The sequence below is a fragment of the Argopecten irradians genome, chromosome 9 (assembly GCF_041381155.1).
Source record: "Argopecten irradians isolate NY chromosome 9, Ai_NY, whole genome shotgun sequence".
In the NCBI taxonomy this organism is placed as follows: Eukaryota; Metazoa; Mollusca; class Bivalvia; order Pectinida; family Pectinidae; genus Argopecten; species Argopecten irradians.
In genome coordinates this window covers 22,337,616-22,352,698 of record NC_091142.1, presented here as the reverse complement: position 1 = coordinate 22,352,698, position 15,083 = coordinate 22,337,616, and the positions used below count along the sequence as shown (strand labels likewise).

Genomic DNA, 15,083 nt, shown 5'->3' with positions numbered 1-15,083 from the left:
TATCAGATAGAAAGTTTTCACACCGAGCTAATACTTTCCCAGATATTCCAGATTGTCAATTTATATATTAAACCCCTATGCCAAACTCTATCGATTGCTTTGCTTATATCACAGAATACAGCTATAATGTCCTTTCCAGAGTCTAAAGCCCTCCCAATTTCGTTTGTAATGTCTAAAAATTGGTTAGTTGCAGAATCGCCAAGTGTAAAAACTGACTGACATTTAGTGAAAAATCTGTATCCCTAAAAAATGAAAATTTGTTTTAAAACTCACCTTTCCATATTTAACACAAATCAAAGATATAGGTTTATAGTTGAAAACGTACTTATATTACCTTTTAAAAAAAAACTGGTGTGACCTTGGCTAATTTTCAAAATACAGGATAAATACCACAATCAATAGACTTATTAAAAAATGGTTATAGCTAAAATCATTGACTCTAATTTTACTTCCTTGATAATACGTGGACTTATATCATCCGGGCCTGACGCTTTAGAAACATCTAACAAACTTATTGCATCCTTAACATCTTGTTCTGTAATAATTATTTCAAACCAATATTAAATTAACACTTGATATCTTAGTAAGTTGTACTTCAAATTATCACTTCTAAAAAAAACTCAAAAATAAGCAAATGGTGACAAGAAAACGGGTCCAAATTCCATCTTAAATTACTGTTTTAAACTTATTTACTGAACTTACCCATGCTCGTCCCCATATGGAATTTCATAATCCTCTAGTTTTGGAAATATTCTACTGCTTGCATACTCACTGAGATGTTCTTTATAGAACTACAAAAAAAACAATAGGAATCACGAATGGATCTTTATTATCATTAATCATTTAACTAGTTATATTTTATATAAAGATTACGACATCGTAACTATAAATCGAATGTGACATCAAAAACATTGCCGTCAATTTTCGTTAAAGAAAAGGATAAGATAGCCTTTAGCTTTCAATCTTATGGAATGGGTGTTGAAAGTAAAGTTAACTGCTTCAGCTGAACTAGTTAACGGAACGTATTTTCCTGCATTGACTTTGTTGCAGAAATTTATTTTCAATATGCTTTGTATTCCTTTTGGTTCAATGATATCGATTCCCTTATTAATTTCTGCAAATAAAATAATATTATTTTTGTTGTTGTTTCACTGTTGCGTAATTGGTGCTATTAAAAAATGGACAGCTAGTGGTAATGTTTAGAAAAACATTAAATTTACACGTGTGAAAAGAACAACAGTGTTCCCGGATATTTTTCGGATAAAAACTTTGCATTTTGAATGAAAACGGAAAAACTAAATATAAGCGAATCCAAAGTTTGCGATATAATTTAAGAGTACATATAACTAATTCATAACATATTAATTCGCGGATGAAATATTCGCGGCAACATTAACGTCCCGTGAGATCGCAAATATTTCTTCCCACGAACATTACCTGAGCCTCGATCTGTACTGCTTCCTCCTTGTCGGGTTTCGGGAGGACATAAGTATATACAATTAAGGAGCCCCCAGGTTTCAATATTCTGTCCACTTCTTTATAAAATTTATCGGCGTCCAACCAGTGAATGGCAGCCGCAACAGATATAAGGTCCACGGAGTTATCATCCCGGAAGCTAAGATCTTCTGCTGGTCCGACAAGAAACTTCAATCTATCGGCGCCATATTTGTTATCGAGGTTCTGGAATTATGATTGCAAACTGTTAACTTACGCAAGAACATATTTAAATGCTGTAACGCTATTCATGTTTGCGACAAATTGTCATTTCAAACCTACACCAGAAGAAGAAAAATGTGTTCAATTCAATTGTGTACAGAAATAAAATGAAATCATTATTATTACGATAAGACACAATACAATAAAATGTATTTTATTCCACTGGTATTTTTTATTCTCTTTTTATCGACAGATTCTAGGCTTATGGTAGAGAGACTGTTGATACTATGTCAATAGCTCGTACAGATGTAAAGGTCATGTCGACGTCGTTACTATAAACTATGATTTCTTTATTCATTAATACCATCTGGTAATACAAAGACACTGTACCGTTTGCCCTTCAAGAGGAAGAAATCATGTAATAATACAAGAGATCCCAAAGGGATCTTGGCACCCAGCAAAGAATGATCTATGATCAATCGAATTATTGATCTTTTCTCTGTTTTTCAAACTTTTTCAAACATACTACAAATTAGTAGCTGTAACAATCTTCAACTATCAAAATACAAGATGGCAGTCTGTCGGCCATCTTGCTCACCGTTCAGTCCCAAAATGCAATATGCAAAACTGAGGCCCTAGGGGAACCTAGATATGAAATTTAAGACAAAATTCTTCAGCATTTTCAACAAACTTCAACTATCAAAATCCAAGATGGCGGCCTTTCGGCCATCCTTTTGACAGATCGGTTCCAAATCGCAAAATGCACAACTAGGGTCCTAGAGGAACCTGGATATGGAATATGAGACAGATCCCGTTTGCATTTTCTGAGAAATAGAGGTAACAAACTTCAACTATCAAAATCCAAGATGGTGGCCTGTCGGTCACTTTGTTGACCGATCGGTCCCAAAACGCAAAATGCACAACTAGGGCCCTAGGGAAACCTAAATATGCAATTTGAGCATGATTCCTTCAGTACTTTCTGAGAAATAGCGATACAAACTTTAACTATCAAAATCCAAGATGACTGCCTGGCGGCCATCTTGTTGACTGATCGGTCCTAAAACGCAATATGCACAACTAGGGCCCTAGGGTAACCTACATATGAAATTTGAGAATGATCCATTAAGTACTTTCTGATAAATAACGATTACAAGAATTGTTGACGGAAGGACGGACCACAGATGAAAAGCGTTTTTGATATCTCACCATCTGATGATGGTGGGCTAAAAACTAATATTTGATACAAATGATTTGGAAAAACAAGAAGCGAAAAATAAATTCAGGAACCTACATCATCATCATTAAATAAATAACCTGAAAATCATTATAAGAGTTTTTATGTACAATAACTACCAAAACGACAATCGCGTAAAACGAAACCCATATTTCTGAAAGTAAAAGGCAATCATGACTGAATTAAACCAAATAAGGACCATATCGATTTTATCTATTTGTTAATGAAGAACAAATATAGTATTATATTTCGCTGTGTGTAATCTTGTTCACGTTGTTAACATTCACAGTAACAGTTCGTGCCCTTAGCGCACAGGAATACAGCTCGTCCTAATTTGGCCATATTTGTTCGTACTACGTCCGTTGTCAAATTAATTCCACTGGGGTTGTACATTTACAGGCTCACATCTATGTCGCATATAGTTATGTTTAATAACAACCTACAAATAAATGAAATGATACAGCGTTTAGGACGAGACCAAATTTCTATATTTAGTTAATGGGACACCAATTGAATACCCTCTGACCTAAACCATACTGTTAGTTACCTGGTGATCTAAATCTTACTATTAGTACCTGATGACCTAAATCTTACTGTTAGTTACCTGGTGACCTTAATCTTACTATTAGTTACCTGGTGACCTAAATCTTACTGTTAGTTACCTGGTGACCTAAATCTTACTGTTAGTTACCTGGTGACCTAAATCTTACTGTTAGTTACCTGGTGAAATAAATCCTTCTGTTAGTACATGATGATCTAAATCCTACCGTTAGTTACATGCTGACCTAAATTTAACTGTTAGTTACCTGTTGACCTAAATCTTACTGTTAGTTACCTGGTGATCTAAATCTTACTGTTAGTTACCTGGTGACCTAAATCTTATTGTTAGTTACCTGTTGACCTAAATCTTACTGTTAGTAACCTGGTGATCTAAATCTTTCTGTTAGTTACCTGGTGATCTAAATCTTACTGTTAGTTACCTGGTGATCTAAATCTTACTGTTAGTTACCTGGTGACCTAAATCTTACTGTTAGTTACCTGGTGATCTAAATCTTACTGTTAGTATCTGATGATCTAAATCATACTGTTAGTTACCTGATGATCTAAATCTTACTGTTAGTACCTGGTGATCTAAATCTTACTGTTAGTTACCTGGTGATCTAAATCTTACTGTTAGTTACCTGGTAACCTAAATCTTACTGTTAGTTACCTGGTGATCTAAATCCTACTGTTAGTTACCTGGTGATCTAAATTATACTGTTAGTTACCTGGTGTCCTAATTCCTACTGTTAGTTACCTGGTGTCTAATTCTACTGTTAGTTACCTGGTGCTAATTTACTGTTAGTTACCTGGTGTCTAATTCCTACTGTTAGTTACCTGGTGTCTAATTCTACTGTTAGTTACCTGGTGAACTAATCTTACTGTTAGTTACCTGTTCTAAATCCTACGTTAGATACCGTGACCTAAATCTTACTGTTAGTTACCTGGTGATCTAAATCTTACTGTTAGTACCTGATGATCTAAATCTTACTGTTAGTTACCTGGTGATCTAAATCTTACTGTTAGTACCTGGTGATCTAAATCTTACTGTTAGTTACCTGGTGATCTAAATCTTACTGTTAGTTACCTGGTGATCTAAATCTTACTGTTAGTTACCTGTTGACCTAAATCTTACTGTTAGTTACCTGGTGATCTAAATCTTACTGTTAGTTACCTGGTGATCTAAATCCTACTGTTAGTTACCTGGTGACCTAAATCTTACTGTTAGTTACCTGGTGATCTAAATCTTACTGTTAGTTACCTGGTGATCTAAATCATACTGTTAGTTACCTGGTGATCTAAATCTTACTGTTAGTTACCTGGTGATCTAAATCATACTGTTAGTTACCTGGTGATCTAAATCTTACTGTTAGTTACCTGGTGATCTAAATCTTACTGTTAGTTACCTGGTGATCTAAATCTTACTGTTAGTTACCTGGTGATCTAAATCTTACTGTTAGTTACCTGGTGATCTAAATCTTACTGTTAGTTACCTGGTGATCTAAATCTTACTGTTAGTATCTGATGATCTAAATCATACTGTTAGTTACCTGATGATCTAAATCTTACTGTTAGTACCTGGTGATCTAAATCTTACTGTTAGTTACCTGGTGATCTAAATCTTACTGTTAGTACCTGATTATCTAAATCTTACAGTTAGTTACCTGGTTACCTAAATCTTACTGTTAGTTACCTGGTGATCTAAATCCTACTGTTAGTTACCTGGTGATCTAAATCATACTGTTAGTTACCTGGTGTCCTAATTCCTACTGTTAGTTACCTGGTGTCCTAATTCCTACTGTTAGTTACCTGGTGTCCTAATTCCTACTGTTAGTTACCTGGTGTCCTAATTCCTACTGTTAGTTACCTGGTGTCCTAATTCCTACTGTTAGTTACCTGGTGAACTTAATCTTACTGTTAGTACCTGATGATCTAATCCTACCGTTAGATACACGCTGACCTTAATCTTACTGTTAGTACCTTGTGATCTAAATCCTACTGTTACTTACCTGGTGTCCCAAACTAAGTTACCCGCTGACCTAATTCCTACTGTTAGTTACCAGTTTGTGACCTAAATCTTACTGTTAGCTACTGGTGACGTAAATCTACTGTTAGTTACAATGTGACTAAATCTTACTGTTAGTGATAACCTAACAGTTTACCTGGTGACAAATCTTACTGTTAGAACTGTGACTTAATCCTGTTAGTGACTGGTGACTAAATCCTACTGTTAGTTGCCTGGTGATCTAAATCCTACTGTTAGTTACCTGGTGCCTAATCTACGTAGTTACCTGGTGAATAAATCCTACTGTTACTGATGACTAAATCCTGTTATGACTAAAATCCTTACTGTGGTACCTAAATCTACTGTTAGTTACCTGGTGATCTAAATCCTACTGTTAGTACCTGATGATCTAAATCCTCTGTTAGTTACCTGGTGACCTTAATCCTACTGTTAGTTACCTGGTGAACTAAATCCTACTGTTAGTTACCTGTCCCCGATTTCTCGAAACAAACTTTAAGTCGAAAACTGACTTAAGTCATAAATTATCAGATTTCTCGAAACAAAAGTACAGACTTAAGTTTTTCTCCTTATGTAACTTATGTTGATAAAATTGACTTAAGTCAAATTTTGACTTAAGTTTGTTTCGAGAAATCGGGGCCTGGTAACCTAAATCATACTGTTAGTTACACGCTGACCTAAATCCTACCGTTAGTAACACGCTGACCTTAATCTTACTGTTAGTTACCTGGTGATCCAAATCCTACTGTTACTTACCTGGTGTCCCAAACTAAGTTACCCGCTGACCTAAATCCTACTGTTAATTACTGGTGTCCTAAATCTTACTGTTACAAATGTAGTTACTCGTTGACCTTAATCATAGTGTTAGTTGCCCGCTGATATACATTCTAATATTATTTTACCTGGTGACTTAAAGCCTATGTTCCTTAATTCTAATTACCTGCAGACGTAACGCCTGTTCGATCTGACTCTGGCTGATATCCACGCCTACAACATGATCGAATATATCACAAAGGGGGAATGTTCCTTGTCCACTTCCACAGCCTATATCCACAGCAACACTAAGTCCACTAGCCCCCGGGGCTCTACAATAATCACCAATCAATTGGTATATCGCATCTGGATATTTGGGTCGGTACTTTGCATATAATTCGGCATGTGTCACTCCTTCAAAGAGCAGAATACTCATGCTGCAAAGCTCTGGTGGTATTGGAAGAATCTGTATACAAAAGAAATAATCGGGTCATTAACAGTTTGTCAGTGTTATCAGTTTCGAATTCTATTGAGATTGACATGTATTTCAACTCTTGTGGTGAAACCTCCAAAAAACGTACGCTAAACTGATGCAAAACATTATCTAAGATCACATAACAAGAGCACACCTGATTGAACCTAAATTCAAGTCAATTGACCAAGTTTCCTGTAGTCCTTGTGATCTGACTTACCCACATATGCATATTACTAGAGGAAAGGTGCGAACGCTATATTGTACTAGAGAAGAGATATGTAACGTGTAATGAAACAATTCATCATTATTGTGACGTCACGGTGAAATGAGGTCAAATGCAAATGCATATGACAGATATAAGAAGCACAAGGACATAAAATGTATTTACATTGCTACATACCTAACCTAGACCTGTGTAGTGCATCTGCATTGTAGTATGTATATATGTTGTACTTAATATGATGCCCCTGATTTACCTACCTTCCTCTATCTGGTTCACCTGTCGAGTAAGATACCACAGGTAAATCACGAATGTAAACATTAAGGGGACATATATATATATACATGGTGAATCCGGTAATTCCAAACTCGGCTATATACACACACCTTGTTTTTATGACGTACAGTAAAGTGATTTGGCCCTGTGGTGACCAGGATGTACCGTTATATTGAACAGGTGAGATTCGATCATCAAACCTAACTCAACCTACGTTATAAAAACATTTTAAATAATTCATTGCAATTATAACGAAATGTAACTGGTGATAAAACGTATAGCATGGAATAGATTTGTATGGTAAGATATACGTATATACAAAACTCACAACAGTAACATATGTATTTACAATATCACTCATTGTTGATTATTTGCATATACAATTTATGCTAAAATTTTGTCACATCACTACGTCAGTGTTAAGCTAAATGGGTCAATTGTTATGGCATGGACAGTTCCCACCATCGTACCTTTGTTTCGTTGTATATTTTGTTTTTCTCATGTATTATATAGGCTTAGAAACATATACGAAAATAACCAGATATTTTGCATGTACTGCAGTGTCCTACATCTATAGGTATCAACTTGTCGCTTTATGAAAAACAATTGCACTATCTGTACACCCTTTCGTCACGACAAAATGTTAATTAGGTCAGTAAACTGAGTAAAAACATAATATTAAGACTCAAAAGACCTTACCACAAATAAACACTTTACACGAAGATAACCTAAACAAACTTGTTTTAAACAAAAAATTGTTCTATGTCATTGTGGTAATACACCAAGTAATAAACTAAAGCATGTGATTATCTAGATTATGATAAATATAGATGTAGGTGTAGGTATCCATTGTGACGTCATCTTTGTGGGCGTAATTCACGTCGTTTTCTCCGAAAAGTATGAAGTTATGCTCGAAAACACAAGACGTCACGATCAATACCTACCTGCATATAGAAGTTGCCGTGGAAAAATCTGTGAAATAATGAGTCACAATCAAATTATCTCCGTATTACACTTGATCGCGAAGTTAAGATTCTCGAAAATTCTAATTTTATCCTTTGAACAATCGCGAGGTTATTCACCGAATGATTATATCCAGCTATATTACTACAGAAGTATATAAATACGTCTAACTAATTCTGAGGAATACTCACAATAGAGATAACATTTTGTAATGTTTTGTGTTTATTCTATGTTTATTGGAACGGTCATTTTTATAGTCTCCAGTTTTGTGTTGATTGAATATTATCATAATGTGACCATTCCATTATTATTTTGTATGTCATCATCGGATGACTTAATATGATGTGGTTTTAATAAACCGTCATCTTAAATTAAATGATTTCATCTTTATAAGACGGTCATTTTTAATTCACAAATTTGTGTTTAGTTTTATGTGGAGTATGCATAAATGTAGTATCCTCCGTTAACTTACATGTAGTTATCGAAGCACCTGCTGAGACAAACAACGGTCTCATACTTCCCCGGTTGGGATTATTTGGTCTGGTACACGACGTATATATTGTTTCTTGCACCTCATTCAATAAACATCTTCCGATGCCTCCTTAGAATGCACATGACTTCGTGATATTGGGTCAAAATCATCTCACGAGCATGCCTGTATGACACATCACATTTGAGCCGTATAATTTTGATAGCACAATTACTATTTACAGACCAAGTTTGTCGACGAGGATCAAATTTAGGAAGGTCCGTGGTTTTATGTCTTTTGTAAGATCAATACATAGCAGATTGTCAATCTATACATCTTTTAAGATTGTTGGTACAACTTCACCAAAGCAGGAAAAATACAAAAAAAATACATTTGGAAAGATCGAAAATTAGGCGCAAATCCTCAGGAACCCATCTTAATTGATTTTCCTATAAATTAGTTTGCTTCCTCGATTAAGATTATGACACATACGTTATACATAGAGCTAGCTATTTTCGCAAGTACGACATTTTCGCGATTTCGCGGGACATTGCTATGATCGCGAAACCATGAGATATTAAATCATATAACTGTTAAAGGCAGAAAGTGAAAAAATAAAGCCGCTAAAATTTAATCTCGCTTTTTGTTCCAATCGCGAAAAAAACAGCCGGCTTTACGATAATGACAAGTGATTTTCTTTTATTGGTCATCAAAAATCAATGTATATTACAAGTGCATTATTAATCATTAAACTTGTGCTGTGTCATATAAACCTTTTCTAACTTCCGTCCAAAAAAAAACAAACATCCGTATTCATATAGACATTGACCAACATTTATCAAACATTATTACGAAACACGCATTCGCGACATCGGTACACAAACTTGTGGGACAAATACTGATACAATGTAACCGCAAACGCTGAACTTATATACATATACACACCGAAACGAACTGCGTACTTTTAAGAAAAGAGACAGTAACACCTGTCATTAGACTTCATATTGAATAGTTACATGACTAGAGCTCACAAGGCAAAAATATAGAATCATGTATTGAAATACGTACCGATGAAAGCCCAACTTTCGCTAAATGTTAAAAGCAATTTTGTTTTTTCCCATTTTATTCCTTTTAAAATATATAGTACATAATTACAGTTTATAACATGAAAAGCTGATACAAATGCAGAAAATCTCGAACAAAACTTTACTAGTATATTTCTAAGATCCCACACTGGTTTTTAGGCGATAGACATAAGATTTTTTTTAATATTTATAATCAACAGTGACTGTCGTATTTAAAATGAAAAACGTAAAAAGTAATTTTTTCGTGTTCAGCACACCGGAAATTCAATGTGATTTAACTTTGCGATTGTTGACTTATTGATAGAAAATTTTGTGCGATAACATACGAATTTTCGTCGATTAAATATCGCGATTTCCAAGAAATGTAAGCTTAAATTACAATGTCAAAATGAAATGGTATATCTAAACGACGAACATCCGCTAACAATTGATAAAATATTTCCTGAAAAGTTACATGAGCCACATGTATAAATCAAGAAGCGCTTTTTGATTTTTTATTCACCACCAAAAATCACTAGCATTGTGATGTACAAAGAGAAGTTGAAAATTATTGTGGTAGTTCTGCGGAAAAATAATTATATTTACACCTACAGTGCAGTGAGATGAGTACATATGATCAGACCATGAAGCCAAGTTGTGGTCTACAATTTCATTTTACATTTTACAGAGTTATCATAGAATATTAATGAGTAGTTCTAAAATGATTTCTGCAGGTACATTGTATTGGTGTTTCTATCTTAACATGCAGAGGGCATAAAACACTAGAATTTTACACTGCGTAATTTCTGAGTTGTTATTAATGTTTATAAGGCATCATACATGTTTGTAATTTCATTTGATTTTCACAGTTTTATTCAGCAAACCTGATGGTTTTCAATACATAACTGAAGAAAAAATAGCTTTTTCAACATTTGTGCAAAGCTATGGCATATATAACTTTTAACCTTATATAAATAGTTACCATTTGGGCCTCGTAGTCATAGACCAACCGTGGATGTACATTGCAGATGTTCCATGGATAAAAAATTCCCCCATTTCAGGCAATAATTTTTTCGCGTTGTGAACAAAAAACAATCATACAAAAATGTTAAATACCTCCTAGCCCTTGCCATAACAGGTTAACTTTAATGTCTTTCAAACACGGATATGATCCTAAATGAGCTTCATTATATTTTGATTAAATAGGTTTTATTTTTGCCTGTCAACATGAAATGCAGATTTATTTATATGGTAATGATTTATTTACAATGTATATGTATTTATTTACACGAGCATTCATTTTGTTGTTTGCAGCCTATTTTAGACGAATCCATCGACCCGGATTTGAACTGCATTTTGTATTGCGTTTGGATGGTCACGTGACAAAATAGACCCGGAATTCACTGAGAGAAATATACATGTTATTATTCGTACATCCAAGTAGAGAATACCCTAAAGTACTTTTCTTTCTTTTTCGTTTTCTTTGTCTTATTTGAGGCCGTCAATGTTACCGATTTAAGTGAATCTGTAGGGGTGCGAGGGCGTGATAGGGATTAATTTGTGTGCTTTTTAAGATGATCTACCGCTGACGAATAGTATTGTTTGTGTATCTAAAACAGGACCAGACGAATAAGTATATCTCTTCAGTTGGAAAAGTTACTTACTTTACGCCATAACCACCATTGAAAAGTTTGAGTTTCTTATTTTATTTCAAGATAATTAATTGGTCTTATTTCAAATTTAAAATAAATTTTATTTGCTATCGTATCCTGAACATTTACAAATATTGAATGCTCAATATTATTGTCTCCTAGGAGAATACACTGTTATCGATACAAAATCCCTTAGAATTCGATTTTAATAGAGCCTCAAAGTGAACATGCTATAAGCTGATGAACAGCACGTGATCAATGAATGACAGCGATAGATGTCAACATTTCAATCCTGTTGTGTATTCCTTCGTACTAAGTTCGAAGTATGCAAATACGACACTTTATGATCACAATCTGTCGAGACATCAGGCTAATTATACATATGAACATGTATGTTGTAACATCAGGCTCATGTTTGCTATGGTACACGTCTTTCATTTCTTAATATATTGCCTTGATTAAAAATGCCTGGTGTTGGCTGGAGTGCCATAAACATTGTCATAAATGTAAAGGCGTGGTAATGTATCAATATGTCATAAAGTCAATATTACCTTACAATGTATTGAATAAATATTTGTTTCTAAGAATAATTTCTTATATAATTTGTTCATCTGCATTAAACATGACAGTTTCCGCTTAATCGATTTTTGTATATGACTAAACATAATTAACAGTCGTGTTTTGGCTCATACATGTATGTGATCATTCAATAATTCATATAAACACTGAGTTCTGAGCAATGCGGGCCATCCGTGATTAAGAAACTAGAGAATGTGTATTACCAGGGAGAATACAGCAAAAAAGCACCTATTATTAGTCTCATTAACCGCAGTATAGGCTTGATTAAACACTAATTAACAATGTCAGATTGTGGTTGAATCGTCCCGTCGTGGTTAAAATCAAAGCAGAATACACAGGGATGGTATCGAATGACGTCATTCACACTGTTTACATTCGGGGCCAGATTAATGGTGATAGGATATCAGTTATAAGACTCGAATGATTGGTTGAAAACATGACTAATGCAATCAGTAGAAAAATACTTTTGAACGTTGATAGTCACAATTTTCAAGGTTCCAGTCACGTTTTGCATCAATTGCACAACAAGGCAATTGTTAAGGAAATGCACTATTTTAAGTTAAATTATAATTTTGGAAATAAAACATTCAAATGACATTTAAATTTACATAGGGATCCCACGATTTCAGGGCAACCGGATTGTTATGAAAAAAGTGATACATGTTCAGTTACATGTAGTTTGCAATACTTACATAATGCTATTCACGCCACACTACAATGGTGACTGTCGGGAAGGATCACTCAATCTTTATAAAACGCTACTATTTATAGCATATATCGCATATCAACAACATGCAACGTTACATAAGAGTCGTCTGAACGGGTGGGTATATATAATCATCCTGTCCTATCAAGGTTATAAAATACCGGTATATCCTGGCAACAAAGATATGAGTGATGCAGGAACTCAACACATCACGTGGCTCGTCAGTGTCAATATCGTAATGTCAATATATGGTTGATATTATCTGTCGTGTTGACACTAAACACTGTTTTAGTCTTCGTTGCTAGTCAAGATAAGAAATGGACTTGGTATCGGACCAGCGGTTTGACCCGAGAAAAACAATTTTACGGCAAGACATTGCAGGATTGCTTTTGATATGTTCAAGACTACATGTAATATGTTAATGTTGCAAAGATAAATTTGGGAAAATGCAGACCTGAAATTAAACTCAGAGAAAAACAAATTCTGTGGAAATATCCATCTGAACTGATGGTAGTGAATTAAATAGGCTACACGATAATCACACATCAAAGGGGTTTCGTAATGTTCCACAAAAAAGAAAGATTACTTATTTAGAGGACAAAGCAGCAAGAGGTCCAGGGGTCCTGTTCCGCTCATCTAGTTTAATTCAGTAATATCATAATAACAAACATTTATCTGGCATAAGTGCGCATGTTACAGTGTATATTTTGTAGTTATGGATGCAATTTACATGAATCAGTCGCATATATACTTTGGTCAAATTTACCCGACTTCTCAGGTCCCCGGGGGTATTTAAATCTCCAGCACATAAAGATGTTGCATGCAAAATATGAGCGACATACATTCCAAACTCTGAGAGACGAAGACATTTACAACAATATGGTAAAATTGGTCCCATTTAGCAAACCACCTCAGGCCCCCCGGGGCTCAGCCTTTCAAACGAATATGTGAATGGTTGACGGACGGACGACAAACGCCACTGAATTCTTGAAGACCATAAATGCATTCGGTGAAGGAAAATTTCAATTACAATAAAATTTTGACACATACGAAGAAAATAAGAAACCGCAAAAATATGTTTTCAATGACAGGTTAAGCATGCAGACCTATGGAAATTGGTGAAAAAGCAACATAAAAATATCTGCATATATTATCAACATTTCCGGTTCACTATTATGCTATTTGAATATTCGGGTCAACATATATGTACATAGGGAAAATACCTACCTGGCTTGCCTACAGGTAAAATCTGGAATTCCCGGGGCAGTTATACAAATATAACATACGTCATAGAGTATCCCGGGGGCAAACAGTTAGCAAACGGAAACCAGGTACAATATATCACTAGTGTATGTGGTGCAGTGGCGGATATACAGAACTTGAAATCCCCGCAATTAGGTAATTTTGAAGAAAGAACCATTTCACTGATTTACTACGCTTTATCGCAACACATTTTTAATAAAATGGTGCAGAAGATGTCGAAAAATTAATTAATTGCAACATAGCACAGACATTTTACATTAATATCTTTAATAGGTTCCAGTCAATATAACTTAGTTGTTTTCACCTTAATTCTTACTTCTATGTTACATGTACCTAATAGAGATTATCCCAATAGATGAGGACATTTTGAAAGACTCACGGCAAATATTGTATATACTGTAGATAAGTGTATATATAGATAAAGATAGGATTTGAAATTCAACTAAAACCATTTAACACATCAAAGGCATTTGCACCCTTAACAATACGATGCCGCGAATTGTGTGTTTCATTCTACTAGGAATTGTCATCGATGCAATAAAACAAGAAAATAATTCGGATGTCAAAGGAAATGCCAAGCTCAGCGAACAAAAAGATCCACCATGCCGAAATTTTCCCTGTAATTTTGAATATATTTACATAAAGGTGACAAAGAATTTATTATCTACAATTGAACAAAAAAACAACAAAAACTAATGACATGGTGAATTTTAATTTGAAGCCACATCATTGAAAACATTTAATATGATTCTCCATTTGAACAATCAAACTCAGGTATTCGCCCTGTTACGAACTGTAAAACATCACAATCATACGAGTAACTGAAAGCAGAGACAAATTATGGATATCTTAATCACTTTTTCGCAAAGGTCATTTTCATTTCTGCGTAATTTGTACATTAATGTGAAATCAAAACAGTTCTTCAGACCATGGGTTTTCTACCGAACAGCATGAAAATCGGCCACGTGACTGCGACTGACGTCACTTCCTTTGTGCCCATGTCTTTATATATTGATTTTAATCTGTAAACCAATCAGATATACATAAGTACCAACAACTGCGAAAAACATCTTTGAACTAGAATAAGCTCGTGTTTATATTTCTTTTCTTGTATGGAACTAATTAACCATTCCTACCTCTTTCATATTTATCACTACATTTACCGATCTGATCGTAATTAGTTACGTATAGAATTTCATAAATTCACGTA

The 15,083-nt window shown here is 34.5% G+C and overlaps 1 protein-coding gene across 6 annotated transcripts in view; it reads right to left on the bottom strand.

Moving 5' to 3' along the window:
• LOC138331789 (putative methyltransferase DDB_G0268948) overlaps window positions 1-15,083 on the bottom strand; it is a 32,434-nt gene that overhangs the window by 7,008 nt on the left and 10,343 nt on the right. For 2 of the 6 annotated variants that reach the window (XM_069279562.1, XM_069279563.1), the window contains one exon: window positions 14,570-14,895. In XM_069279562.1, the coding sequence (XP_069135663.1) occupies window positions 14,796-14,895 (100 nt within the window). In that variant the 3' untranslated portion in view covers window positions 14,570-14,795. Of the gene's footprint in view, window positions 1-702; window positions 792-1,437; window positions 1,681-6,393; window positions 6,673-7,081; window positions 7,142-7,161; window positions 7,283-12,596; window positions 12,737-14,569; window positions 14,896-15,083 lie in introns of those variants that run through there. The other 4 variants (XM_069279565.1, XM_069279566.1, XM_069279567.1 and 1 more) reach the window with 4 other exon arrangements.